Below are 27705 nucleotides of genomic sequence, written 5' to 3' on the forward strand. Positions count from 1 at the left end.
ATAATCCATCATTATTAGTTTCAACATTTAATTTTTGTTCAAGTTTTAATTGGTATTAAAATACCTAGATTCATTAATCTTTCCCATCCCTTTTATCAATCAATCAAAAAAAACAAGTCAGTATCAAGATTAAAGAAAACCAGACTTGAGACCTATGGTGCTAATTCGGAGGGTAGGAGGCAATTTGAATCAAATTGGAAATACTCACACAGAGAGAGGGAGCTAACCTAGTGTTGATTGCAAGGGGATAGTTGTCCAAAATCAAAATTCAAAAGCTTGCTGATGATGATGACTCTGGCCTGTTAGGGGAAATAAAAGCAAATAAGATGGAGATCAATTAGTTGAGATAACTAAAGCTCTTGGGAGGCTGGGATCAATTTCAATACAGTTGGAATTGAACCAAGATCCAAGGAAAATTCACCTTGATGGTACAGGAGCAGTCAATTTCAATATAAGTGAGAAATGAATGTCCACATGGAGCTATACCTCAAGGTTTGATTATTGATTCTAAACAATTCAACTTGAACTTCTGGATGCCATAGCTCAAGTTAGTTGACTGTGGGTGTTCAATTCAGTACTGATAGATTATCTAATCAATTCATGATTAGTAACAAAAGCCAAAAACCTAGAGATTTCAGAATTAACATCAAATTCAGTTGCTGTAAAAGTTGTGATTTTGATGTCAAAAGAGAAATGTTTGATAAATCAATCAAAGGACCTGATCATTTGAGCACATTTGAGCTCTAACTTAAGAAAGACTTGAAGTATAGAAGTTAACAGTCAGTGAATAAATTGAATCTGATTAAAAAGTGGTAGATTGATTTGAAGGATTTGAGAGTAGGATTGCTAATGCTTTGTTGGATTTATATTTGATTGATGCAGTTGACAAAGTTAATGATAATATTAAATCATGTATGATTTCTTCTGGATGTTTTGAATTACTTGGACTCTCTATGATAGTAACAGTTGATTGGATTATTGAGTGCTTTGATTGTTAGTCATTGTTTCAAAATCTGAAGACCAAAAGTCTAGAACACAATAGAGGGAGTCAGTAAGATTGATTGAAAATGTTTCAAGATTTGCTATTGATCAGTTTTAATTACAGATTGTTCTGGAAATAATTTTGGATGGATGAGGAGTTGATTCCACTTTTGAGAAATGTGTGAAACCAATACTACAATTTCAGAAAGCATCTAGCAGATATGAATCAATGATCACCAGGAATAGCTTTTAATAAATGATCAAGTTTCACAAACATATATCCAATTGATGCAACTTCTCCAACACATTCATCATACATTTTAACAGTAAAGACAGCCACTGATTCCTTCTCAACTAATACCTCAGTAAAAACTTTGTATACAGGATTATTTGTTCATTTGATCACAAAGGTTTTCTTAAGCTGAATCCCATTCAAGTAAATCTTAGCACAAGGTGATAATTGACTGGTACCTGATTGTTTGTAATCAAGTTCTTTTGCTTGATGAAGTGTTAAACGTACCACACCAGTTGTAGTACTTTCAGGCATTGGTTCTTCTTCACCCCTTTCCAGAGGTTTTGGAATCAATCAAGGATGATAGATGGGGTCGACTTGGATCTCACCTCTGGCTTTCAATTGATACATGACTGGAATAGTCGGACTATATTGTTCAAGATCAGCTACCAAGGTCTGAAGGTCTAAAGGCGTTCCAAGTGATGTGTCCTTCCTACATTTGTTGTAATCCATGATTTCCAGTGTGAGACAATTGTTGAGAGAGTTGAGAAGGAGACAGTGGGGTACTGTTCCAGTGTAGGTTCTGAGTACTGTTCTTGACCTAGATACACTTCAAAATTCAATTACAGTGCTCTAGATTGTGATTAATCATGCGTACTCACCTTGATACAATCTAGATGACCACGGGCACCAATCAAAATTGTCATGTATGGATCAGGGGTCCCACCACCAATCTTGACGGCCCTTAATCCGCGAGCATGATGTACAGTGAGTTGAATGACTCTGATAGCTGAATCTATTGGTGTGCCAGCTAACATCGGTTCTAAATTAAGTGTGGAAACATTCGGATCGTACCTTCAAAAAAAGAAACACATGATGAGAATTTGGATCAGAACGCAAGAATTGAAAAAACAACTTGCATCATAGGACCAAGGGTTGCATGTTGTACTTGAGATTCAATGAAACCTGAGATACCAGGAATTGTGTTAAGATCAAAACCAACAGTTATGAGTACAAAGTAAAACTCTGGTACTTCCAGGAAATATAAATCCACTAATTGTAAATGTGGAAAACTATTCATAAGTTCTGATAAAAAGACACAAGACAAAGGTATGATTAGTGTTGATTGAAGTGAATAAACTAATAGAGTAGTAGAAGAACCTCAGAACCGACTGATTAAGATCCAAATGATACCACAAAAGGAGATGTTTTCTATGATGATATCCTTAGCTGCGCCAATTAACCCTTTCCCAAATCTAATTATCAGAACAATCTTGAAATTAATCTTGGCCGCTGCATCCTTAGCAGTCATTTCCAAGATATCATTCTGAGTAAAATCAAATTTCCAATCCCGATGGAAGCAAATTTCAGTTACTAATTCATAATAGTGGGACTTAGGAGCGTACCATGACTACCACATCATCTTCAGTTTTGGGATGAGTTCTAATAGAATCAATTCGACGTCCTTTTGAACCTAAAGTAAAAGTCAACATTCGAGTCGATCCCGAAACAGTAGGAGTAGAAGCTACCAAGATTTGATCAACAGAAGCCACAATAGAAGGTGAAAGAACCTATAATCAAATTCAAATGAATCAGCATAAACCTAAATCCCAAAACCAAAAAGAAAAAGAATCACCGAGTTCACTCTTGGTTTTGTTCGTTGAATTTATATCATTTTGGGTTTCAGAATTTGCATCCGCTTCTGATGTGGCTTTGATATGTTCCATATTGGCTGAAGGTTACAAAAAAAACCCGTATTACTTATTAATCAATTACTCGATTTTTATTTGGTTGATCATGATCAAATCACTTACTTCGACTTTGATTCCATTGAGATCAATTTTGAGAGCTATCAAATGATAATTCAATTTGATTAACTTATCAAACGTTCTGAAACAGGATTCAAAAAAGTTCACTTATCAGTTGTTGCAGTTGGTTTTAAATGAAGATGCCTCATATCTAATTCAGCCAATTTATCAGCGCCTAAAATCGCTTGTTGTTTCTTTTCTTCTGGTGTTGAATCTGGATCAAATGAATGTTTGTAAAAACCAAAAGTACACAGATTAGATCTTAATTGATGATTGTAAGGTCAAGAAAGAAGTACAAAATTTACAGGCTAAATTGGAATCGTTAGTAGTAGGACGAGTAGGAGAATCTGAAGGAATGAAATAACCATGCTTTGGTTTTGGTGTTTGAAGATTTGAAGATTTTGATGGATCAACGGGGTATAGTCCTTACCAATTACTGCCATTTGAGATATCAGGAAAAGAAGAAGAACTGTTGGGTTAATTGTAAGGTAAGGAAAAAAAAGAAAAGTAATCAAATGATGATTTGATCTTGGCCTGGGTGTGTATGTACAGAAGGCATTTGAAGATCGATTTGTGTTGTTTTTCTTTTCTTGAATTTCTCAATCGACCAACTATAATAAACTTTTTGTTCTTTCTCCTAAAAAAAGAATTTGGATTGAGAATGGATGATCAAGAAAGTGAAAATGTGCAATTTAAGACTAACGAATTGGACAAGATTGTTGATTTGTTTTACCATTGTATCTAAGGTTTTCTTGTTTGTTTTCTGGATTTCTGAATGATGTTCTGTTGAGATAAATGTGGCAATTAAAGTTGATAAATCTGGTTTCTTTAATTTACGACAATCGAATGTAGGTTGAGCTTGGTGTTGAAGTGTGAATCTGGAATTATTAGTCTTGTTGCATGTGAGGCATGTGAGGCATGTACGTAATAAGAGCAACATTGGAGGCTTCAGGATTTTTGGCCAGGGGTGGATTGACTTGCAAAGTTGAGTTGCCGCATAAGCTAGAAGGAGGAATAATAGCTGGCAGATGATCAAATGTACAAATGAAGGAACCACAGATGAATCTCAAAATGATTTCCATGGTGGACGAAGTACAAAGCTCAAAAATTGCACTAATGGCAGATTGTTTACTTTAATGATGATGATTGATATACAGTAATATAGTCTAGATTAGTTGTTTTTTGGATAAACTGATTCACAGTTGACCTTTAGCTTGTGATGATGTCAGCAAGGTTGAACGGTGTTGGTAGCAGGAGTGTGATTGGTATTGGGGTAGGTTGTTAATTTCACAAACAAATATCACACTGATGAATCAAAGAAATGTACATATCAACTGAAGAATGCTAAATGAGCTCCTGCAATTCTCATCGGGTAAGACCTTGGAAATAGGAGATGGACTGATAGTTTCAGCATTTGGTGGTGGTGTATCTATCTTGAAGTGTTACCTAGATAAATTTAGTAGCAAAACCATCAAGCGTGAATGTCATTTGCAAAGTACAGAATGGGCCCCATCGCTAGTTGTTGGAACATGCCAGATATGTAAAGCGGATAACCAATGGTGGTAGTGGATTTAGGCATTGCAACAGCAGCAAGCGATGGAGAATCAACTAAGGGAATAATTAGTGTATTGTGAGAATAGAAGATGTTAGTAAGCGATTTGAATTAGAGCTTGGGAGGAAGAGGTATGAGAAAGGATGAGGACATACAATCAAAGGGATTCCGATTGGACCGGTTACAGGGGGTTTGTGGTGTAGGTGTAGGCGAGGTAAGATTAAATTGCCGGAAGTTGCTAAACTAATTGATGGTTAATGTGATTTATGATTTTCTGATTAGTTGAATCTGTTGATTTGCCGATTTAATCTGATTCCATTGTTCTTGTTTAACTTGAATGATGAATGATCTTTCATCACACAGTCTTCGCGCAACGGGACAACCTTTTGAAGTTTAATACAAAACTTATCTTCTTTATACCCTTTCTGAATCATCTGAATCTCTTCCTCCCTTAGCGTTGCCTTAACTTCACACAGCGCAACATCGTCTCGCCGTGAAAGAGCATCTGCTACAGAATTGTCTTGACCCCGTAAGTACTTAAAATCAAGGTCAAACTGCGACAGTGTTTCCAGCCACCTTGCTTGGCGTCTACTGAGATTACGTTGAGTCAGCAGCGTAGTCAGTGAATGGTGATCGGACATCACGTTCACTCGCATCCCCAAAAGTAGCAGTTTCCACTTGTTGAGAGTGTTGATGACTGCCAGAAGTTCTTGCTCATGGACGGGGTAGTTCTTCTCGGCGGGATTCATCGTTCGACTTTCATATGCAATCGGTGAAGCTGTATCCCACCGGGCACCTTGAAACAGAGCGGCTCCTAGTCCATTTCCACTAGCATCAGTGAAAAGCCAGAGGGGTTCTTTTGAATCATAATCCAAGTTGCGTAGTACTGGTAATGTTGTGATAAGACGTTTGATGTTGTTGAATGCAAATTCTTCCGCTTCTCTCCATTGAAAAGGCTTCCCCTTCAAGGACGTGCTTGTCAACGGAGATAGGGTTCCAACGTAGTGAGAGAGACCATCTATAAATTTTTTCATCCATTGCACTGTACCTAGAAATTTGAGCAATTGTTTTGAATTAGTTGGAGACGCCCACTTTGAGATCTTTTCGACTTTCTTGTCATCTGGGCAGACCCCTGTTTCACTGATGATGTGACCCAAAAACTTGATTTCACGCCTGAACAGTTTGCCCTTCTTGACTGAGCAATACAACTTTGCCGCACGCAGCCTTTCCAGTACCTGTTGTAAGTGTATCTCGTGTTCTTCAACAGTTTGAGAGAAAATTACTATGTCATCAATGTACACTACACATATTTTTCCCACTAGATCTCCTAGAATTTCTTCATTTCTAGCTTGATGTGTTGCAGGTCCGTTTGTCAATCCCATCGGCATCACTACCCATTTGTACAATCCCCAAGGAGTTTTCACCGCCGTCAGCGGGATGTCCTCCTCTCTCATTCTATCCTGAAAGAATGAATTTGTTTGATCCACAACTGACCAAACTTTTCCAGTGGCCACTAATCTTACTGACTCGTCAACATTGGGCAGTGGTGCCCGATCCTTGACAGTATATTTGTTCAAGGTTCTGTAATCACAGACCCATCGTGGCAATTCCGCCGGATCCTTCTTTGGAATGATCATGGACGGTGAGCCATATTGGCTTTGAGATCTCCGGATACGACCGGCTCGTAGGTGTTGATCCACCAGCTTACGCCAAGACTCCCTGTGCTTCTGTGGATATCCATACTGTTTCTCGTCGATAACAACATCAGGATCAGTAAGGATAATCTTATGCCGAACTTGTCTACTTGCTTCAGGTAATCCTTCTGGGAAGATTTCATCCGGCGGATCACCCTCCTCCACTGGAGGCAGTTCCGCCGGGAAAATGTCTGCAAATTCTTTCAAGACAGATTGCTCTCGCTCGTTTAGGTCTTGAGCTTTGTGTTATGGGCGCCTCTATGCAGCGTATGAGAACCTTCAGCAAGTAACTAGATTGCGGTATGGGGAAAATCTCTAACGCTGTACAACTGTGGACTGGAGATATTCCCCTCCGCCTGTGACATGTATATACTGCGACCGTGACAGGTCTGGCTCATAACAGTATCCCCCTTTTAACGCCCAGGCTCCGTGATGATGGCCCTGCGTCCTTCCCACGAACCAGCGTTAAAAAACCCTATGGGAAAAAGCTTGGTTCTCTCACATACGCCTTCTTCTCCTATACTTCTTTGCCGCGTTCGGGTACTTGATCTTGAATTCCTCTACCAATTGCCTAGCATTTGTCAGATTTTCTAAAGGCTCCCACGAATCGTGTTCTCTACCATACCCTTTCCAACTAATCAAATACTCGTCTTTCTTTCCTTCAAACCTTCTGTCTAAAACTGATTCTACTTCATATTCTTTTTCGCCATCAAGTGTAACAGGTGCTGGTGGTACTTGTTGTCTTCCTTCTATCGTGTCTTGATTGTATTCTCGTAGTTTTGAGACGTGAAATACCGGGTGCAACCTGTTCATACTGAGAGGTAAATCAATTTTGTAAGCTACATCTGAAATACACTTAGTTATTTTATAAGGTCCAAGCCATCGATGATCCATTTTTGCACTAGGTCTTGTTGTTGAGATGTTTTGACTGCTTAACCAAACCTTTGATCCTATTTTCCACTTAGGTGTCTCTCTCCTCTTCTTATCGTAAAATTGCTTCATTGACTCTTGAGCTGCTTTTAAACTTTCTTTTAATTCATTCTGTACTTCTATGATTTGGTCTAGTCTTTCCTTCACTGCCGGGATACATTGATCGGACGACGGGATTGCTGTATACGTTGGGTTGAATCCATAGTTAGCCATAAAAGGTGATACTCCTGTGGATGTATGAGTGCTGTTATTATATGCGAATTCAGCCATCGGCAATAAAGCCTCCCAATCATCTTGTTTATAGTTTGTGAAGTGACGCAAATACCCTTCTACAGCCTTGTTTACAATCTCAGATTGTCCATCGGTTTCGGGATGATAAGCCGTTGACGGTGTCGATTTGATCCCCAGTTGCTTATAGAGCGCTGTCGTGATCTGTGAAACAAAGATTCCTCCACGATTCAACACGACAGTCTTCGGGGTGCCATGTAGCCTCCAGATGTTTCGTAACATGATGTCTGCAAGTTCTTCTGCTGAAGTTGTGTTAGTGCAGGCCACGAAATGTGCCATCTTGGTTAATCTATCTACCACCGTCAATATGCACGTCTTACCGTTTGATTCAGGTAGTTCCGTGATAAGGTCGTAAGAGATGTCCGTCCAAGGTCCCGCTGGGATGGGGAGGGGCTTCAGCGTGCCGAATGCCTTCTTATTTGACGACTTGACCCTTTGACACGAATCACAACCATCTACGTAGCGGTTCACAAAAGCCTTCATACCTTTCCATGTATAGTGTCTTCTGATCAAACTAAGTGTCTTCGCTCGACCTGAATGTCCGGCTGACGGGCTGTCATGTCTACTCTTTACAATTTCTGTCTTGATGTAGTTGTCGGTTGGTACTACTACTCGGTGATCGTGATACAACACCCCGTCTTCTACCGAGTATCCTTCTGTCAAGCCTTTCATCTTTGTTGACATAGGGTTCTGTACCGAGTTCATCAGCTCGCTCACGGTAGGGTCCTTCGCTGAAGCATGGCGTATCTTGTCCATGATTGTTGTATCAGATTCAATCAGCGTATTTCTGGTATGATTTAGTACATCAGCTTCAAACCATTCTTCGGCTTCCTTGTTAGTGATTGTTTCATCTTCAAAATTAGCCTCAAAACAGTCAATGTCGCTTAAAAACGTGTCTTCAGTGATATTATCCGGTTTGAGTAACTGCCCAAATGTAAGCTTCTGATCCAATGAGGGCGCGAGATCTGGTCTTCTAGACAAAGCATTGGGTCTTGTGGCTTCTCTTCCAGGACGAAACTTGATCTGGAAGTCGAAGTTGCCCAAAGTTTCAGCCCACCTAGCTTGTCTACGAGTGAGCTGTTTACTTGTCATGAAGCTTTCTAAGTTCTTGTGATCCGTATACACTATCACCTCGAGGCGGTTTGGATTTCCTTCCAGGTACTGTCTCCATTCTTTAAATGAAGCTACCACTGCCAGCAATTCCTTATCAAAGATTTCGTAGTTCTTCTCTGCTGCTATCAGGGATCTGGATAAATACGCTACAGGATGTAGTAAACCGTCCTCTGCGACTTGCGAAAGTACTGCTCCCAACGCGAAATCCAAACAGTCGCACTCCAGCACGAACGGTCTGTAAGGGTCCGCGATGCGTAAGATAGGAGCTGTGGTGAACGCCTCTTTCAAGTCTTCAAAAGCTTTGTCTCTCTTTTTGTTCCATTCAAATTTGACATCTTTACAAGTAAGTTCGTGTAGCGGTCTTGCTGTCTTGGAAAACTGATTGATGAATCTGCGGTAGAAATTTGCGAATCCTACAAAACACTGGAGTTCGGTGACTGATTTAGGCGCAGGCCACTCTTTTACCGCTTTGACCTTTGCTGGGTCCATTCGGATTCTGTTCTTGGATATGAGTAACCCCAGGTATTCGACTTCATTCTTTGAAAATTCACATTTTTCTGGTTTGATCCACAGCTGATGTTTGCCTAAAATCTTCAGTATTTCTTCGACAACGTCTTCATGATTTACACCTAATTTTGTATATATCATTATATCATCTAGAAATGCACCAGTATCTTTTCCAATATGACCTATTAATATGTCTTGAATAAAATATTGAAAATGGCCTGGAGCTCCTGTCGGTCCAAAAGGCATCGTCCGCGGAGCAAATTGACCTGCCCTACAGATGAATGCCAGCTTATCCTCATCCTCTTCAGCCACTCGTAAGTTTCCATAAGCGTTCCTTAAGTCTAGTTTCGTGAATTTTTCCGCATTTAACAAGCTATCTACTAAATCCATCGTAAGAGGTAATGGATATTTGTGTTTAACTGTTAGAGCATTCAATTTTCTGTAGTCGAAACAAGGTCTAAGCTTTCTGTCTTTCTTTCCGGTGAACAATACGGGGGCCGCCCAAGGTGAAGTCGTGTGTCTGATTGTCTTGTTGGCCAATCCTTCCTTTATCATTTCTTCTAATACATCATTTTCAGCGGGAGACAAGGGTATAATCCTGCTTGCTTGCGGGACCGCGCCTGGAAGTAATTTGACCTTGAAATCGTATTTTCTGCGAGGCGGGAGACTCATTGCTGGTGATTTCCTAAACAAGTGTAAGTAGCTGTGGTACCTTCTTGGAACTAGGTCTTCCACTTTCTTTTTGTGATCCGAAGTCTTGGATTTGGCCGCTATACGAGCTGAAGTCAACCAAGAAGCCTTCGCCGTTGAAATCGCAGTCCTGCAGTTATTTTGGAAGTGTACAAGCTTGCCAGCTGTTTCATCAAACGTAGGGTGATTGGGCATATTGAACTCACATTGTGGGGGCGTTAATGTACCTTTCTGGATACACACCCCCTCATCATGTTGCCTAGTTTCCTCCCGTCGCACCTCTTTCAGGTCTCCAGAAGGGTTTTTTGGTTCCAATGATGTCGTCGTTCCGTCAATTTCTACAGATCTGATTAAAGAGACATTAAGCTTGCCAACTGCTTCTGCATGAGGGTTAGAATCGTGAGTATCGCACTCACATTGCGGGGGTGCTAATGTACCACAATGGATACACACCCCCTCGTCACAATTCTTAGCTTCCCCAACCACTGTCCTGCTTTCGACTTGGGGTTTTGACAGATTGGACGAAGCCTCTTCAACGGCTGCAATATCTTGATTTTCTTTGAATTTTCCAGTTGCCCAGTCAATCTTGTTACCATGCTTTCTAATCCACGGCATTCCTAGGATTGAATTGTATGAATCTTTCAGCTTGGTGACTATGAATCTTGAGGGTCTTGTGTCATTGTCGATACATAAATTCGTATCTTCAGTTATTCTTCTATTTTGTCCATCGAATCCTGATATGTTCTTGGCTTCAGGTAAGGGGTTAGTTTTGATCTTATGCTCACGGACGTAGCTCTCAGCAAGCACTTCATGAGTAGCACCGCAGTTGATCAAGGCTTTAGCGTCAGTTTGGGATGTGGGGCACGAGGGGTCAGACAAGGTTATTGGGGCGAACAGTCGCGGATCATTTGAATTGCATATGAGTCTTCCTGAATCCACTATAACCAAGTCTTTATCCTCTTCTATTACGCTCGAGTGGGACACATCCATCACTCTCGAGCGTCTCCATTTTTTGACAAATCCGCTTCACTACTTTCAACATGAGAACTACTACCACCACTTCCTCTGCCTTTGAATTCCGCCAGTTTAGCTTCTAACTCAGCTACTCTTCCTCTCCCCTTTCCTTTCCACTTCTTAAATTTCCCACAATTCCTAGCATAATGATTACTACCACCACATTTATAACATTCACCAGCTTCACCTCTTCTTCGATATTCTTCACCTGATATGGGAAAACGGGTTGCTGATAAATCCATGGCGTCGGGATCTCTTGTCGGTGTGCTCCGTACAGCTGATGTATTTGAAATTACCAATCGCTCGCCATGAATCTCGCTGTCGATTTCAGCCGCTAGGTTAGTGATGTCTTCTAATCCTTCAAAAGTCTTCTGTAACATTCCCATCCTGACTTCTAGTTTTAAACCCTGCTTGTATTGACTGATAAGCACTGGTACCTCCCACTCGGTGGCTGCAGCCCACTGGTTGAATTTAACTGAATAATCGGCTACGGTTCCGGTTTGTTTCAAAGCTCGAAGTTCTTTCTCGGCGCGTGTCTTCCTCATTGGATCAAAGAAGACTCCTTTGAAGGCTTTCACAAAACTTTGGAAAGTGACCGTGTCTGCTGTGGCTGGGTTAAGTACGAGTCCTAACGTTGGCTGAGCCCAACGTAATGCGTCTCCAGATAGATAAGATAATGCGAATGTGACTTTCGATTTATCGGTGGTGAACATAGCGTGATTGGTGAGTATATAAAGGCTGATCTGACTAATGAATCCTTTGGCTAATAGTCCAATAGAGCCGCTAAACTTATCCGGGGTTGCTACTTTTGGTGTTTTCGCATGGGCTGGTGTCGGTACGTAAGTTGGTTGTACATTAGCTTGGTTCACAGGGGTAGGGTTCGATACATTGGCTTCCAGCTGGGAAAGTCTGATTTCGGCTTGTTGCCGGCTGAGCTCGGCCGCTTGACGTAGGTTTGTTTCGTTCGTGAGTCGGGTATTTAAATCAGCGACTTGTTGAATTAACAATGCAATGTTGGGTACTTGTTCTTCTGCCATCTCCAGACTAGCCGCGGATTTAAAATCTTCGCTGTCCTGATCTTCTTCTCTAACCATGAATGTCGGTATCTTGGCGTCTTCTTTAAAATGTTCTTTTAAGTTTTAAATAAGGTTCGTTCTTGTATCTTCTTACTTCAGATTAAGTTTGAGATCTGATTTGCTTCTTGGGATTGATGTTCTTCGGTTAAATTTCAATTGAATTAAAGTTCTTCCGAGGGTGTTCTTCTTCTTCAGATCCCACTAAGGTCTATTGAGTTCTTGGGATTTTAAGATACCGCAATATGTTATGGGCGCCTCTATGCAGCGTATGAGAACCTTCAGCAAGTAACTAGATTGCGGTATGGGGAAAATCTCTAACGCTGTACAACTGTGGACTGGAGATATTCCCCTCCGCCTGTGACATGTATATACTGCGACCGTGACAGGTCTGGCTCATAACACTTTGCTGATCTTTTCAAGATTATCAATGGCGCATAGCACACGATTCAATTCAGATTTCATTTCTTTCTCGTACAAGATCTTTCCACTAGGAGTATGTAAAATACATCGTTGATGAAGAGAGATGTCAAGCTTGAATTTCGCTAAAAACGGGGATCCCAGGATCATGTCGTAACTTCCTCCTAACGGTGCCAGTTTGAAAAAAACAGCGCCAAATCGCAAACTGGGGTCATTGCATTTGAGATTAGCAATCGCGAACTCTCGTAAGATGAGGGGGTCGCCTTCGGTAGGAATCGCTAAGCGTACCTCTACCGGTGCCACTAACGGTCTTCGAACGACTCGCAATTCAGATGCCATTTTGTTGGACAGTAAGTTCGTCCCAGCTCCTGAATCGATTAGGGCCCGAACAGATTTTCCGTTGCAGATTAGCTCTAGGATGATTGGAGCTACTGAGGAAGGTGCTACGCACCTTTCGGCACCCTCCGCCTCCTCGTCAATCAGTCCCATCCGAAATTGGTCGGCTTCTTCATATGCCGCGATGTCTTCGGCGATCATATCTGGGAAGGACTCGACTGCTGCCACCCAAGTAGGAGCGTTCGCAACAGGCGCTCGCCCTGCAGGTCGCTGAGTTGGTGCTCCAGGAGGCTTAACTTGAGTCGATCCTCGAACAGGTCTTGGTCCTGGATTGAAGTCGGACGGTACTGAAAGGAATCGAGTGTTTTTATTCGTGCAATTAGGTTTGTTGCACTTATCTTTGCATACTGCACAGATACCAGATTGGCGGAGGTACTCGTGGTATCTCCAGGCGTTGTCGGCTCTTTCGTCATCTGATCGAGTTCTGGGCTGAGTGATAGTACGAGGCTGAGGTGAGACTGATGAGCTTGTGCTATTAAGTACTTGAGCTGGTCTACTTCGTACTGATCCGTCGACTAGGAGCTTGCTGTCCGTCAAAAATCGCCAGATGCCGTCGGCTGCGTCTTTGAAGGCCGGGAACGAGAAAGGTTCGGCTTGTAAGCGCTTTTCTCGTTCGATCATGTTCTTGAATAACCAAGGGGCTCCCCAAGTGATGTATTCGGCGAGATTCCTGTCCGAGACACCACTTACGCGCCTTACAAGGCGGTGCAGTCCTTGAGCTCGAGTGACGTAGGCGTCGAACGATTCCGATGGTTTCATTTGAATACGTTGTAAGGCTTCTTCCGTATTGGTAACCCACGCATGCGGAAGAGTTCCTGTGGCCATTATCTCCATGGCCACCTTCCAGGACTGATCACGTAATGACTCTTTGTTGGCTTGATACCAAGCTGACAACTCTTCATTATTCGACAGAGACCCGAGTAGCTTGAGTCGTTCCCGATTGTCAGATAAGTTTTTGATGTTGAAGGTTTCTTCGATCAAGTCCTGCCAGTGAAACAAGTCGGCAGGATGGCCGAACTTTCCGCTAAACTTAGGCAGATCGCTTAACTTAATGCGGTCTGCCGTCATGGGAGCTGGTCCAGCTGGGGGTGGTAAGTACGGCGGGAACGGGTAGTACGACTGATGATAAGGTGTGTAGCCAGCTGGAGGTAAGTGTCCCGTCATCGGTGTCGACGTTTGATAGCCCACCGGAGGCGCTGCACCGGCAGGTGCTTCAGGCTGAGCAGGTGGCTGAGGTGTTCGGGCGTATTGGGTACCCTCTTCCTGTACATCGTTGGCTGATGGGGGTTCATTACCTGGCGTGTTCGCTAAGTGAGCACTACCTCCTTCGAGCCCCGCCGATTCCCGTGGCAGCGGGCTAGGTGAGATTGGGCTCTGGTTGAGGTACTGGCCGAAGACGCGACTAGCTTGACTAGTCCCAAGGTTCTTGCGTTCCGCCACGCCTGGGCTTTGGTAAGCCTGCGAACGTTCCGCCATCAATTCGCGTACCATGCGCTGAAGGGAGAGGGTCTCTTGACGACCTTGGGCTAGAGTTTCGTTCTGAACTCCAAGGCTTTCGACTTGTTGTCGTAATGACTCGATAGTTTCCTGGTCCGACATGGTGAGTGACGCTCCGCCCGTCAATGTGGTCGCGTTGAAGGTACTGTTTGTTGATTTTTGTTCCGGTGTTTCTGTAAACAAGTGTCCGGGAGGATGTGGCGTTTGTAAGTTTGATCCGAGAAGTTTCTGAAAGTGTACGTCGATGATTGTCTTTTCAGAAGCTGATGGTGAGATTGACGGTGGTGAGAAATGTACGTTTGTTACTTTGGCCGGACTCAGTCGACTACTAGAAGCGTAAAGTATTCGGTCCGTTGGGGCTGGTGATCCTGATGCTGACGCTTCCGGTCTCCACTGATATCTTGGTGCCAGAGGCGCCGGTGGTGAGTTGGTGATTGCCTTCTTTTTCTCTTTACGAGCCTGACGAAGCAAGCTATCAGGGTCGTCCAGGTAATTTTCGGGTTTCAGTGATGCTGCGCCACTCATTCGACACGTTCGAGCGTTGGATTGTTTTCAGGATTTCGAGGTTTGACTAGAACTGTGATTTTGATGTGACCGAACTGAGTTGGAGACTGGAGGCTGAGTTGACAGAGTTGACAGGTGACAGAAATGGCCGAATGACAGGAATACAATCAAGGGTGACAGGAGAAAGTGAAAAAAAATTGTAACTATTATGATGGGAAATAGAATCTTGTGTATAACTTTGAAGTGATCAAGTTAAAAAAAGTGTAAGGTTTCTCACGAAACCTTCACTGGGGTCCGGAGATTAATCCGGCACGACTTCTCTCGAGAGCAGTTAACTTGGAACTTCGTTATGTATTACGATCTGGTTCCAGAAAGTCCAATGATAGGCTGGTTCCAGAAAGTCCAATGATAAGCTCTTGGAGGAGTCAGCAACGTGAACTAATGAAATAAACAAAGTGAAAACAATAAAAGGAAAAATGCTCACCTGGTTCCAGAAAGTCCAATGATAGGCTCTTGGAGGAGTGAGGACTATCTGGAACCGGGCGTGGAGCCAGAAGATATGATGTGATCTAGCTAATCCCATAATCTAAACCCATGACCGCCGGTGTACTTGTGTACTCCTTACAGCGGCTTCTGGGCCCGACCCGATCTCGGCCGCAGGAGACCAATTTGGGGCACAGGAGCCTCCGGTGGTGTCGGGGGTAGGGTGGGCTCTGAGCCACCGGGTAGGATTCCGGGCTAGGTACTACCCGGGATTTTCGGGTAGGGGCTCATGCTGACAACTAACCAACCCGTCCTCCCAAAAATCAATTCCACAAATCTCTTTCAAATGAGCATGATCATCTAAAACCTGAACTCCATCATCTTCTTCTTGTTGATTTAAATTCCAAATTAAAACTTTACCATTAGAAACATGCTTTAATTGAATCGCAGAGCTGAAGGGTCATATTTCTAAGGCCGGTTTGTATTCATCCAATCTCGTGATGAAATTTTGCTCTTACTCCCTGACGCTTTACTCACTGCCTGCGAAATTGGGGCTTTGTTCTCAACAAGCTTTGAAAGTATCTACTCGATTGTTCCCTTCGTCGAAGTTTTTCCCTCGGGGTGTAACTGAAATCCCTATCTTGCTTTATTTTCCTACATACTATCACCTTTATATTCTGAATCTAATGAAGAAAACAAGAAATGAATGAAGAGGATAAGGTGTGTATTATGTAAGAATGAGAGCGAAAAAGTTGAATGTCATTTAGGAGATAGGATCCTCATTGACACTTGTGATAAAAAGTGCGAGAATCGTAAGACTGATAACGAAATGCTAAGATCGAGATAAGTTTGTTGCTCGAAGGGAATGGATGGATTCAAAGTCCTTTCGGCAAGAAAATCATTCGATATCCTTTCCGATGTGTTTTAGAGAGCGAACAATTTGAGTCAAAGGCACATCAAGATTTAATACTTCTTCAACAATTGCGCATTATCGCGACCGAAATGATCAAGAGTCTCATGAATCTCAACAACTGACTTTTGGAACTTGGAGAACTCGCCAAAAAGTAGATGATAAAAAGTGCACATTGCAGTCGATTACATTCGCTCAACTATGTATACAGTCAAGTCTTCTTTTGAATTGATACACCCGGCAAATGACCATGGACTATGTTCTGCTTGTGGATCGGCTCAAATGTGGATTTTCATATCTGCGGATGCCTTCTATGGCGAGTGCTGAGATGTCGATGACAGTTGTGCCCTCGAGTCACAATACTCACAGGCACTCAGCAACGGATGTGACTTCAATTTGTCGGGGTTTTTGTGCGTTGCCAATTCACCCTATGTACCATGAATGATCAGGTGTGACCGTGTAACCAACATAATTATATGTACGAACTCCTACCTCAGTTCCGAGGGGGGTTGCGCCACGACGCTGAAACCCTCCTATAGTTCCGACTCCGCTGTTAACCTTTCCGGATCTTTGTGATATGCAACTTCATCTTCAAAGCTCAGGTAGCCAGTACTGATTGATGCACATAATTGTTGATCTATTCCCACATCAACGAGCTTGGTAAGACTTCTAGCAATTATGCCCCTCAGGCCAACCCGAGCGATTAATCAAGCGTGGTGAGCGATCCGAATCAACAATGAGATTCTAGCGCTTACGATGGGTCTCCTCACAAATTCGCGTCATGAAACAATATTTATAAGTACTGTTGGCACGATGCCCAAAAGCCGCAATATTCCTCACAAACCAACCTATCACTATATTATAAGAATATTCCCAGACCTTAACCGCCTTTGACCGCTCCATAATTCCATTTATGGTACGATGTTCATCGTGTCTAAATCATTATTTTTATTTGGTAAGTCACGAAAGTAAAACCCAGGCCTGGCTTATGAGCTGACCATAACGTCAATTTGATAGGTATTACTATCGTCTTTGGGAACATCAAAGCATGGCCGGTAGTCTCCACCCGGTATATACAACAAACTCTTTGTAGTCTGCTGCTGAAATCATCACCCAGCTTCATCTTACACTTGTTGACTTTGTGAATCTTGTTTGACATTTTTTACCTCGTTTGAAAGAACTGAATCAGCACTTCTCACCCGATCGAGTGAGTGGGGTGTGACAATCACACATCGCCTGAGACGAAGAGCATTTGGCCCGCGGGGTGAGCAATTTCATCGTAGAGCAAGAATTATGTTCTAGTATGGGAACTGATAACACATCTATGATACATGCGATCTAAATGTATGGGCATGTCAGGTCTGGGCCGTGGCGGTGGCGGTGGAATCTTTGGCTCTAAACTAGGAGGTCTCAGCACGGGAGGATTGGGTGCTGGGAGATCACGAATGAGCGCAACTCCGAGGTTAAGTGGCGCCGGCCTGAATTTAGGCAGCGGAAGTCTAAGTGGCCTAGGCGGAGGACTAGGAGGAAGACCAGGGGGGAGACTAGGCGGAGGACGCCCAGGACGCCTAGGTGCAGGCGCACGACTTGGCTCAGGCTTGAGATCTGGTGGTGGTCTAGGCCCAGGACATGGTGGATTTGGATTTGGATTTGGATCTGGATTTGGATTTGGCAGTGGACTTGGCGGGGATGTAGAATCTGACACTGACATGGTTGCAGATAGTGGGGGAGATATGGGTGATCTAAGCGTAGGCCCCGGCATTGGCTTTGGTGCCCCGATGATAGGAGGCTCAGGCTTGGAAGGCTTAGTGGGCTACGGGGTGGGTTCAGAAGACTCTGAAGAAGAAGAAAGTGGATCTGCCATGTTAGGACAAGACTTAGACTTACAGAGCTTCCAACTGTGATGTAGCCACAGATGTCATTCAATTTTGTCAAGAGTAGTACACATAGAAAACCTTCCATGAGCAATTCCAAGTCTTCCTCCTCTGGCTCAAAAGCTGGACACATCAAGCCGCCCACTTCCCACACTTTTGTTTGGAGTGGTCATCTGTGATCTGTGTATGTAGTATATCTTTTAAGTAAAGCTTTGGGGCATTGCTGCGACGTTGAAGCCCTTGTATAGCCATTCTTATTGATATATCTATATATGTCTGATCCTGCTTGAATCTGATAGCTTAAAGAAAATATATCTTCGCCACAAACAATTGCAATGATCTGAACAATGATCTGGGGCTAGGAATTGTGAGAGTGCAATTTGAGAGAATTGTAAGAGTCACATGATCCTGGGCACGACTGCGGCACAGACATCATGTGCAGCAGTCAACAAAACCCTTCCAATCGCTCCAAGATTCCACATCATCATTGTGGAATCCGAGCTTACTTTTCATACTTATGCGTTTTGAATCTTGTCTTGTTCACTACAGGTTATGAGCCCGCGCTCAACATCTTGACGATATGGCCGACCTGAATGAGAACACGGAATCGTGATTATGCTGCTAATCCACAATCTCCGCCAAAAAGAAGATGAAGAAACCAACGCAGTAATCAAAGCTTACCCAAGCCTTCCATAAGCGCACGAATTGAAAATCCTCAAACGTTATCTTATAACCTATTCCCATTACCTCCAATACCAAACTCTCCCCTCAATTACAATCTCTCCAATCTACCTCCATTACCTGCTTCTCCATTACCAAGTTCTCCAATTTCTCCACGTTCTCCTACTGCATCACCATCAGATTCCCCTCCCATAAACTCTGAGTTTCTTGTTTACTCAATTTACTTCTCTTGATTACCAGAATTTCCAGATTCCTCTACGTTGCCCCGTTACCCAACTTGTCTACCTCTGATTCGGAGATCCAAATCGGTCTCTCACGACTGAATCTAGACTACACAGATAGTACAGTCAAACCGGAAAACCTTGTCACAAATTCCCCGCCAAATTGCTTGAGTTTTGCAAGGTTTCGCGGGCAAAATCGGTCAAGCTTTTCCGATTTGACTGTACATACGTTGTCGACAGAGATATCAAATCTTACCCTATGTTAACCACTACTGCTTTCACGCATAACACTTCAGTGTACAATCCAAACCCTGTCGAATTTCCTGCACGATACTTTGTTCACACCATGTCTACAGAAACAAAAGAATCAACACCTCCTATGAATACCAGTACAATCACTGCTCAAGATATATCTGAAGCGCGTGAGAATCTCAGCGACAAAATCAAGTTCAATCACCTAACCACAAACGGTTCAAACTTCATTGACTGGAAAAAGAACACTGTCAGAGCTATCAAAGCTCTGATTGGAATCAAGAACTACTGGGATGATAGATTACCTGTATCAACCTACTTAGACAGAAAACGTGATGCATTAGCGGCTAGTGTTATTAACAACACAATTCGCTCAACTCTCAAGAACGTTACCAATGATGCTGACTCATCTTACAAAGCAATGGATGCCTTACAGAACCATTTCCGTAAAGGTGGCCGAACAGCACAGTTTGCATTATTCAATAGACTGGTGAATCTAAGACTTGACTTAAACAAGACTGAAATGATCAATCATATGTCAAAAGTAGATGCAATAATATCCGAAATTGAATCTACTGGTTTGAAACAATCTGATGCGGAAAATGATCTACGCAGGAAAAGAGCAAATAAAACCTGGACATACAGGTGTAAGTTCAGAGCTCTAAGATGATGAGACTCGAATGGAAGGATGGACAAGGGCGGATGAAATCAACGCCTTACCTGGACAGACAGGTGTAAGTTCAGAGCTCTAAGATGATGAGACTCGAATGGAAGGATGGACAAGGGCGGATGAAATCAACTCCTTACCTGCAGATGAGCAGGAGAGAGGAGCGGAAAGACTATTTGAGACTTGTTGAGCACACACCCAGGTAAACTTAGTAGAGAGGAGAAATTGAAATACGTACTCTTGAGCTTTCTATTCCTAACGGTGAGGAAGGAAGAGAGAGCTCGAGAGAGCAGGGGTATAAGAGGAAATTTGAACACACACACACACACATGAAAAACTCAGCAAAAGGGATGAAACACTACAGCGCACATTCAGTAGTAAGGAGCTATTCTCAAAGAGGAAAGTTGTATCACTCGTTCCTGACATACTCTTCCTCACATTCCAACTACCATACCCAATTCAGACAATCACATTCAATCCCATTGAGTGACTCGAAAGCATTCATCAATATCATAACACAACAATCACTCGTGCCTTACACAGGACCTTAATTTTGTATGTGAAGGACTTGACAATAGACAGTTCATTTACCACAACATGGTTTTGTATGGAACTTGGACTCAGTAAAAGGATTATTTTATCAAATAGTAATGCCTCCTGAGATAACTAAAGAAGTCAATAAAGATCTAGAAAACAAGTACGACAAATCAAGCTCCAATTATAAATCAAAAGATGTGAAATCAGCTATTCAGATTTACTTAGCTTGCAAACAAACCGCATCAGAGACCATTACAATCAACAACCTGAGTACGCAGTTACAGATGATGGCAGTAAATACCACGCCAAGAAGTTACAATCAGAACATCCAATCTACACCAACACGTCAATATCAACCCAGCAGATTTAATACACCCTCCAGATCAGTCCAGAAAATTGACCCCATCAGATGGCAACGTGGACCTCCAGCGGGGACTAAGAACAACAACAAAACAAAGAACTCAGTCAATAGACCTCTTGAAATACCAACTTCAGCTGTAGGAGGAGTTAAGGCTGGCCTACTTCAATGCTTCTTTTGTGGTGTATTCGGTCATACGTATAGTGCTGGAGGATTTAAGGCCTATGACGGCAACAGCGACAGACTTGGAGCTCACTGGAGAGATTGGAGGAAAGGTTCAACCGGTCAATACTATAGCTTAAATGTGTTATTCCCGAACAAGTACAGCCTTCCAATTAATCAACAATCAAACATCAGAGCGAACACAAACTCAATTGAAGTCATGGACGAATCTAGTCAAGAGCAAGTTGAAACGACTGTAATGAATCTAGACTGGTCATCAGAAGGTTTTGGTTTAATGACTAACAAGTCAGATGTACCAACTGAACACTTGTTTGATGGGGGTGCTACTGATGCTGTAAGCAACGACAAATCCTCATCAACTAACTATCAACAACTGCCCACCCCAATTGCTATCAAAACAGCTGCTAATTACTTGCATGCTGCTATAGTAGGAAAAGGAGACATTGAGATAGAAGCGGAGAACGGAGAAACTGCGGTCATCAAGAATGTTTACTACTGCCCAAAAGCAACAACTACTATCATTTCACCTGGAGCACTAATTGCAAGCGGAGCAAAAATATCAATGAAGGAAGACAACAGCTATCAAATCAAATTGAAAAATGGTACAACTTTATACGCTGTTCACAAAAATCGGAGGTGGTTCATACAAGCTAGAAAAAACCGTCCAAAATTTTGTAATACTCCTCATCTCTCTTGTCATATATGTGCAATGAAATCATCTTATCAATTGTCAAAACTATGGCATGAAGGCCTTGGCCACGTCTCAATGAAGAGAATTCAGAAGCTTTTCAAACAGAATGAGGAGTATGGACTACCTGATGTCAAGTATTGCCCTGTGACCTGTGAGGATTGCCTCACGTGCAAGAGCACAAGGAAAAGAGTCCTTGGTACACGAACCGTGAGCCACGTGTGATGGAAGTCCTAGTGACGGATGTTGCTGGCCCATTCTATCCATGTTTGACAGGAGAACAACTGATGGTTACTTTCCGTGATTTAGCTTCGACATACTCCGAAATCTGCATCATCAAGCATAAATCAGAAGTATATCAACGATTAATCAATACAATCAAAAGATGGGAAAGAGAGACAAATATGAATATCAAGACAGCAAGGTCAGACAGAGGAGGAGAATACATTGGAGCAAATTTAGACAAGTTGCTAAAAGAAGCTGTCATCAAACACAAGTACTCTAACCCTTACAAACCTGAACAAAATGGGACTGCAGAACGTCTTAACCGTACTTTAAGAGAAATGTCCAGAACACTACTCGCAGCAAGTAAACTACCTCAAAAATTCTGGAATTTCGCATACATGACAGCAGCGCACATTCACAATTGAATTCCAAATAAATCAACTGGAGACAAGACCCCTTATGAAATTTTTTACAATCAAAAACCACAACTTGACAGCCTTATAAGATCATTGGGAAGTACAGCTTTTGTACATATTGATCAAGGACAACACTCACCGGGTAAATTAGAAAAGAGAGCTAGAGAGTGTAAAATGATTGGTTACGTAGAAGGAGGAAAGGGTTGGTTATTTTATGATGAAGAGTCAAAGACAGTGTTTCCTTCCGCTATAGCCCAATTCCCTTACGAAGCAGATATGCCCCAGCCAACTCCAACTAATAATTCAACATTCTCAACATCAATCAACAAAATCCTAAATAAAGAAGAACCGCAGAAGGGAAGCTTAGCTCATATTATTAATGCACTGAAACTGGGAGATTTTACAGAAGAAATAAGACTTGATAAGCAAGACGTAGCTGCAACATATGCTCTAAGTAGTGATGATTACTCAAAAATATTGAAGCCTCCAAGATCATACGCAGAAGCATTAAGATCAGGTGAATCAAACAACTGGAAGGAGGCATGTGACACCGAGATGAAAATGATGAAAAAAAGAAAGTGTGGAAAGTGGTAGATAAACCTGAAGGACTTGTACCAATTGACTTAAAATGGGTATTTGCTTACAATAAGGTAGATGAAAATGGTAATCCTATTAAATTTAAGGCGAGTTTAGTAGCAAAAGGATTTAGACAAAAGGAAGGCATCAATTACACTGAAACATTCGCACCTACGGCAACTTTTGCCGGATTACAAATCATGCTCACAATCGCAGCACATTAAGGATGGCCTGTTCACTCATTCGACATCACATCAGCATATCTTCACAGTGCAATTGATTCAATTGTCTATTTCTCAAACCCGACCGGCTACATGTGTGAAGCAAGAAAGAAGAACAAAGTCTTAGAAGCAATTAAAGCATTATATGGCACGAAACAAGGTGCGAGGTGCTGGTGGAAACACATCAACAACATTCTCACATCATTAGGATTCAAAAGCAGTCAATATGATCAGTCTTTGTACATTTATCACCGCAATGGAGACACATGCATTATATGGCTATAGCAATGACGGAGGTGAAACGGCAAGCTCTGAAGAATTATTGAATGAAATTCATCAAGCCATGAAAGAAAATTACTCATCAAGTGGGAGAATAATCTTGATCAAATTGTAGGAGTTACTGTATCACGTCACCAAGATGGAAGTTTCACTTTATCTCAACCTGGTCTCACAAAGAAAATCATTCAATCATTTTTACCTGATGAACGCTCAGCTAAAACGCCACTCAACTCCCAGAAAATACTGATGTCACCAACCAAAGACAAAGAAAAAATCGATTCCGAGAAGTACCTTTCCGCCATAGGGAGCTTAAATTACTTATCTGTCGCAACAAGACCAGACATTACTTATACCATCAACTTCTTAGCTCGTTTCTCTTCATATCCTAGATGACAACACTGGGCAGCTATTGAACATGTCATACGTTACCTGAATACTACCGGTGTAGAACTCCTACGCTGTGTGGCGTAGGCTGAGCCGGAGAGGGGGAGAATCACCGCAGAAAGAATAACAAGATGCGGGTGAAACTATGATTGTCGTAGACTGCCCTCAACCTTGAAATAACAGTTCAAAAATAAAAAAAGCAAGGAAGCAACTCTCTAACAACTTTCTACCTTCACAAGTCTAACACGTAACACTATTCTGATATTTCTAAAAAAAACCGCAAGATCTGGCGGAATCCAACAATACCCTACACAAAGATATACTACACTGTAAACATCATTCAACTTCCCCAATTTGGAAGAGGAAAATGATTAATAGTACAGTTTTTCATAAAAGAATCTAATGCTGCACACCTGAGCCATTTCACCCACACTACATATGCGCAGCAAGCTGAGTCAATAGTTGTCTATCATGTACATACAGGTCTGCTCAGTTTTTTGCCCATCAGAATAAATAAATCACATGTTATACCACATGTAACTTTTTCGACTTTGGAATTTTTTTCCCAAAAATTTACTACATATCATTCTGTAGCTGCTCAAGCAATATTGTTGAAGCTATGTCTTAGTAACAGAAAGTGTGTTACATGCAGTTGAGTTGATGAGATCACACCAAAACATTGAGTCAGTGTATGTAGTCAATCTTTTGGAAGCTTTTTTCAATCTGAAAGAAGTTACAGCATGTATTACATATGAAGAACTTATCCTGATGAGCAGATAACTGAGCAGAACTGTATGTACATGATAACCACATATTCACTGAGCCTGCTACACATATGTAGTGTGGGTGTTATGGTTCAGGTGTGGAGTGATAGACCATTTTATGACAAATCATACTCCCAATCATTTTTTCCTGCCCACTTGGGGAACCCGAATGATGTTTGCAGTGCTAGATGTTGAAGCAAAGATATGTAGATTTTGAGTTTAATGTAATTCTTGCTATGAGTAAAAAATTAATGATAAAAAATGATATATGGAAAGCCCTGATAAAAAAAACCCGGCCCTGAGCTTGAATCCAACCAACTGACAACTGTTTCACGACTCAGCTCAGCAAAACTACAATAAAAGAAAAAAAATAAAACAACAACACTACAATTCTTCAAGATCAACCACTACAAACGATGATCTAAACTACGATAAAGGTTTGTTTTATTATCTATCTTTCTTTTTCTTTCAATGAGATAAAAAAAATCCTAACAAACTTGATTTTAATCGGACACACTAACTAACGATGATATTCTGATTCTTTGATGGAACACTCTAAAAAAAACCTTATACGATGTCAAGAACACTTGAACACACGATTAAAACACTTAGACACGGACACGAAGCCGATAACAACAATCAGAACACTTTAACAACTAACACTAGAACACTCTTTGATCCACACTAATACGCGAATCACACGAAAAGAACACTTGATGATCCCTTGGATGGATCACAAAAAAAGAAAAACGATACCACAGATTCCTACACAAACGAGACAAAAAAAACAAACTCATAGATAACTTCTCTCGATCCCTCCCTCCTGCTTTCTCAATTTTCATCTCGATCTCCGATCGGACTTTTCTTCTCTTCAAATCACAAAAGGTAAGGTTTTTAAATTGTCTTTTCATTGATCTCCGCTATCTCATTCTTCACTATCCTCAATTTCAATCTTGAGTTCTATTTAAGTAAGTTTGTTTTTCATTTCTTATAATTTCTTATTATTCATTCTCTCGTTCATTCTTCAATACTAACTTAATCTTCTTTCTGTTTTTAATTCACTTCAACTGTAGGTTCAAATCTCAACCAATTCACACTCGATCTTAATTAGGTTTTCAGCTATTTCAACTTCAGACCTCAAGATCAAACTCCAATCCTGTTTCAATTTCGATTCTGGTGTTGGATGTTGGTATGTAGTTTGCTTTAATTTTCTATCTTTCTGTTTTTATTCACTTCAACTGTAGGTTCAATCTCAACCAATTCACACTCGATCTTAATTAGGTTTCAGCTATTTCAACTTCAGACCTCAAGATCAAACTCCAATCCTGTTTCAATTTCGATTCTGGTGTTCGATGTTGGTATGTAGTTTGCTTTCCTCTTCTATCTTCTCCACTTTCTCACTGTACTAACTCTCTATGTTCTTTTCTTAACCATTCTTCTTTAGATCTTGACTTCATCAATCTCGATATTGACTGTTCATTCAATAATGTCCCTTCATTCCATTTTCGATTTTGGGGTCTTCATGTAAGTAAGGTTATATTTCAATTTTCTTATCTTTGTTCATACTTTAATCTTTCAAATTTCGATTCTGGCTCTTGATGTGTAAGTAAGTTTCATTCCCTCTTTTGTTTGTTCTTATTTACTAATCTCATCTTCTTTCTTCTTTGATTCCTTTCATTTTTAGATTCAATTTTAATCGGTCCGATAGATTTAAATTTCGATCCCATCCCCTTATCACCTCACACTTCTTCCTACCATCCTCTATCCCATCTCACTTTCGATTCCGACTGTTCATTTCAATTTAAATCAAACACTCAAGACCTCAAATCACTTAATTTCGATTTTAATCATTATGTAAGTAAGTTATCATTCTATCTCCTTCTGAGCTTTGGTTCTTGTTCAGTACTGACTTAATCTCCTTCCTTCTTTTGACTTCAAACCCCAAAAACAAATTTATTTATTTTATCAATTCAATTCTTCCCTTTCAACTTCAACCTTTATTCTTGAATTCAATTTCGATCTCCACCTTCATCTCTCAATCAGGTTTAGATATTAGGACCCCAAAATCGAACCACTTATCAAGTATATCATTTTGATCTTGGCCTATGATCAACTTCATGATATCCAAGTAAGTTTCCTATTCAGTCTCTGCTCTCCTACACACTACTGACTACTTCTATTGTTTCTTTATTTATTTAGAATTTGATTGTTTTTTGATTCTTGTTTGTATAGCTTACTCAATATTCATCAAGTTCTCATCTAGTATCAAGTTAGGACCTCAAAATAGAAGTTTAAATTCAATTGGAATTTTGATCATGATCTTTAATTCAGGTATGTAATTAAAATCAATTTGTTATCTTATTTGATTCCTTCTTCTGAATCATACTGACACTTTGAAATGTTCAATCTTGGCACATGTTTTCTTGTAGATCAACTGTTTGGTCTTGCTTGATTTTATATGTAAGTGTTTTTTTTCTTTCTTCATTCCTGCATCACATCAATGTTGATAATTTTCGACTCTGACCCCTTTTCTAAGGTTTGTATTTCATTTGATGTTTTGAATTTATTCTTTTAATTTACTTTTGTATGTATTTGAGTCCCTTGATAATGAAGTATAGAGAAATGCATAATGAAAATAATATGAATTGTTATGAGGATTTCAAATTTTGCTCCAGTCCCTTGTGCCTTGTAAGAGTTGAAGAAAGTCATCTATGTATCTTTTCTTTCACTTTGATGAGTTGATCTACAATGTAATAAAAGAATGATATGAGATTAAGACACAATCCTAGGAATTGCTTTCCACACCGGCGTCCGAGAACTAATGATAAAGCCCATTAAGACCAAAGTCAACACGCCCATCCACACCTACGTTGACGCAAATTGGGGAGGTGAAGGAGTGAGGTCATCGCATGGATACATCACTTATTGTCTTGATTGTCCCATATCATGGACATCAAAGAGACAAACATGTGTCGCTTCTTCAATTTGTCACGCTGAATATATGGCACTCGGTACGGCGTGCAGGGATGCGGTATGGTTACGCAATCTAATTGAAGATATCACTGGCAAAGGGAACGTCGTTAACATGCATCATGACAACACTTCGGCAATTCACGTCGCAAGTGATAACTCTTCAAACAAAAGAACGAGACATACTGATAGGGGGTTTTATTACATCATCCATGTCTTCTCTTCCTTCCAAGGAAGAAGGCGGAGAGAGGGAGGCGTAAGTCCTAGATGACCGGATCTGGGCTTACTGGACTATCTCTAGGAAGATAGTTGCGGTA

General features: G+C 41.3%; 1 protein-coding gene across 1 annotated transcript; it reads right to left on the reverse strand.

Annotated features, from left to right (window-relative positions):
- Nucleotides 1-1375: 1375 nt before the first annotated feature.
- MELLADRAFT_112742 (uncharacterized protein) lies at nucleotides 1376-3464 on the reverse strand (the record flags this gene model as incomplete). Its single annotated transcript, XM_007417280.1, has 9 exons — nucleotides 1376-1544; nucleotides 1711-1814; nucleotides 1876-2068; nucleotides 2110-2299; nucleotides 2387-2540; nucleotides 2620-2784; nucleotides 3028-3103; nucleotides 3130-3235; nucleotides 3452-3464. The coding sequence occupies 9 exons, from the start codon at nucleotides 3462-3464 to the stop codon at nucleotides 1376-1378; spliced, it is 1170 nt and encodes a 389-aa protein (XP_007417342.1).
- Nucleotides 3465-27705: the final 24241 nt, after the last annotated feature.

The sequence above is a fragment of the Melampsora larici-populina genome (assembly GCF_000204055.1).
Source record: "Melampsora larici-populina 98AG31 unplaced genomic scaffold MELLAscaffold_70, whole genome shotgun sequence".
NCBI classification, from domain to species: Eukaryota; Fungi; Basidiomycota; class Pucciniomycetes; order Pucciniales; family Melampsoraceae; genus Melampsora; species Melampsora laricis-populina.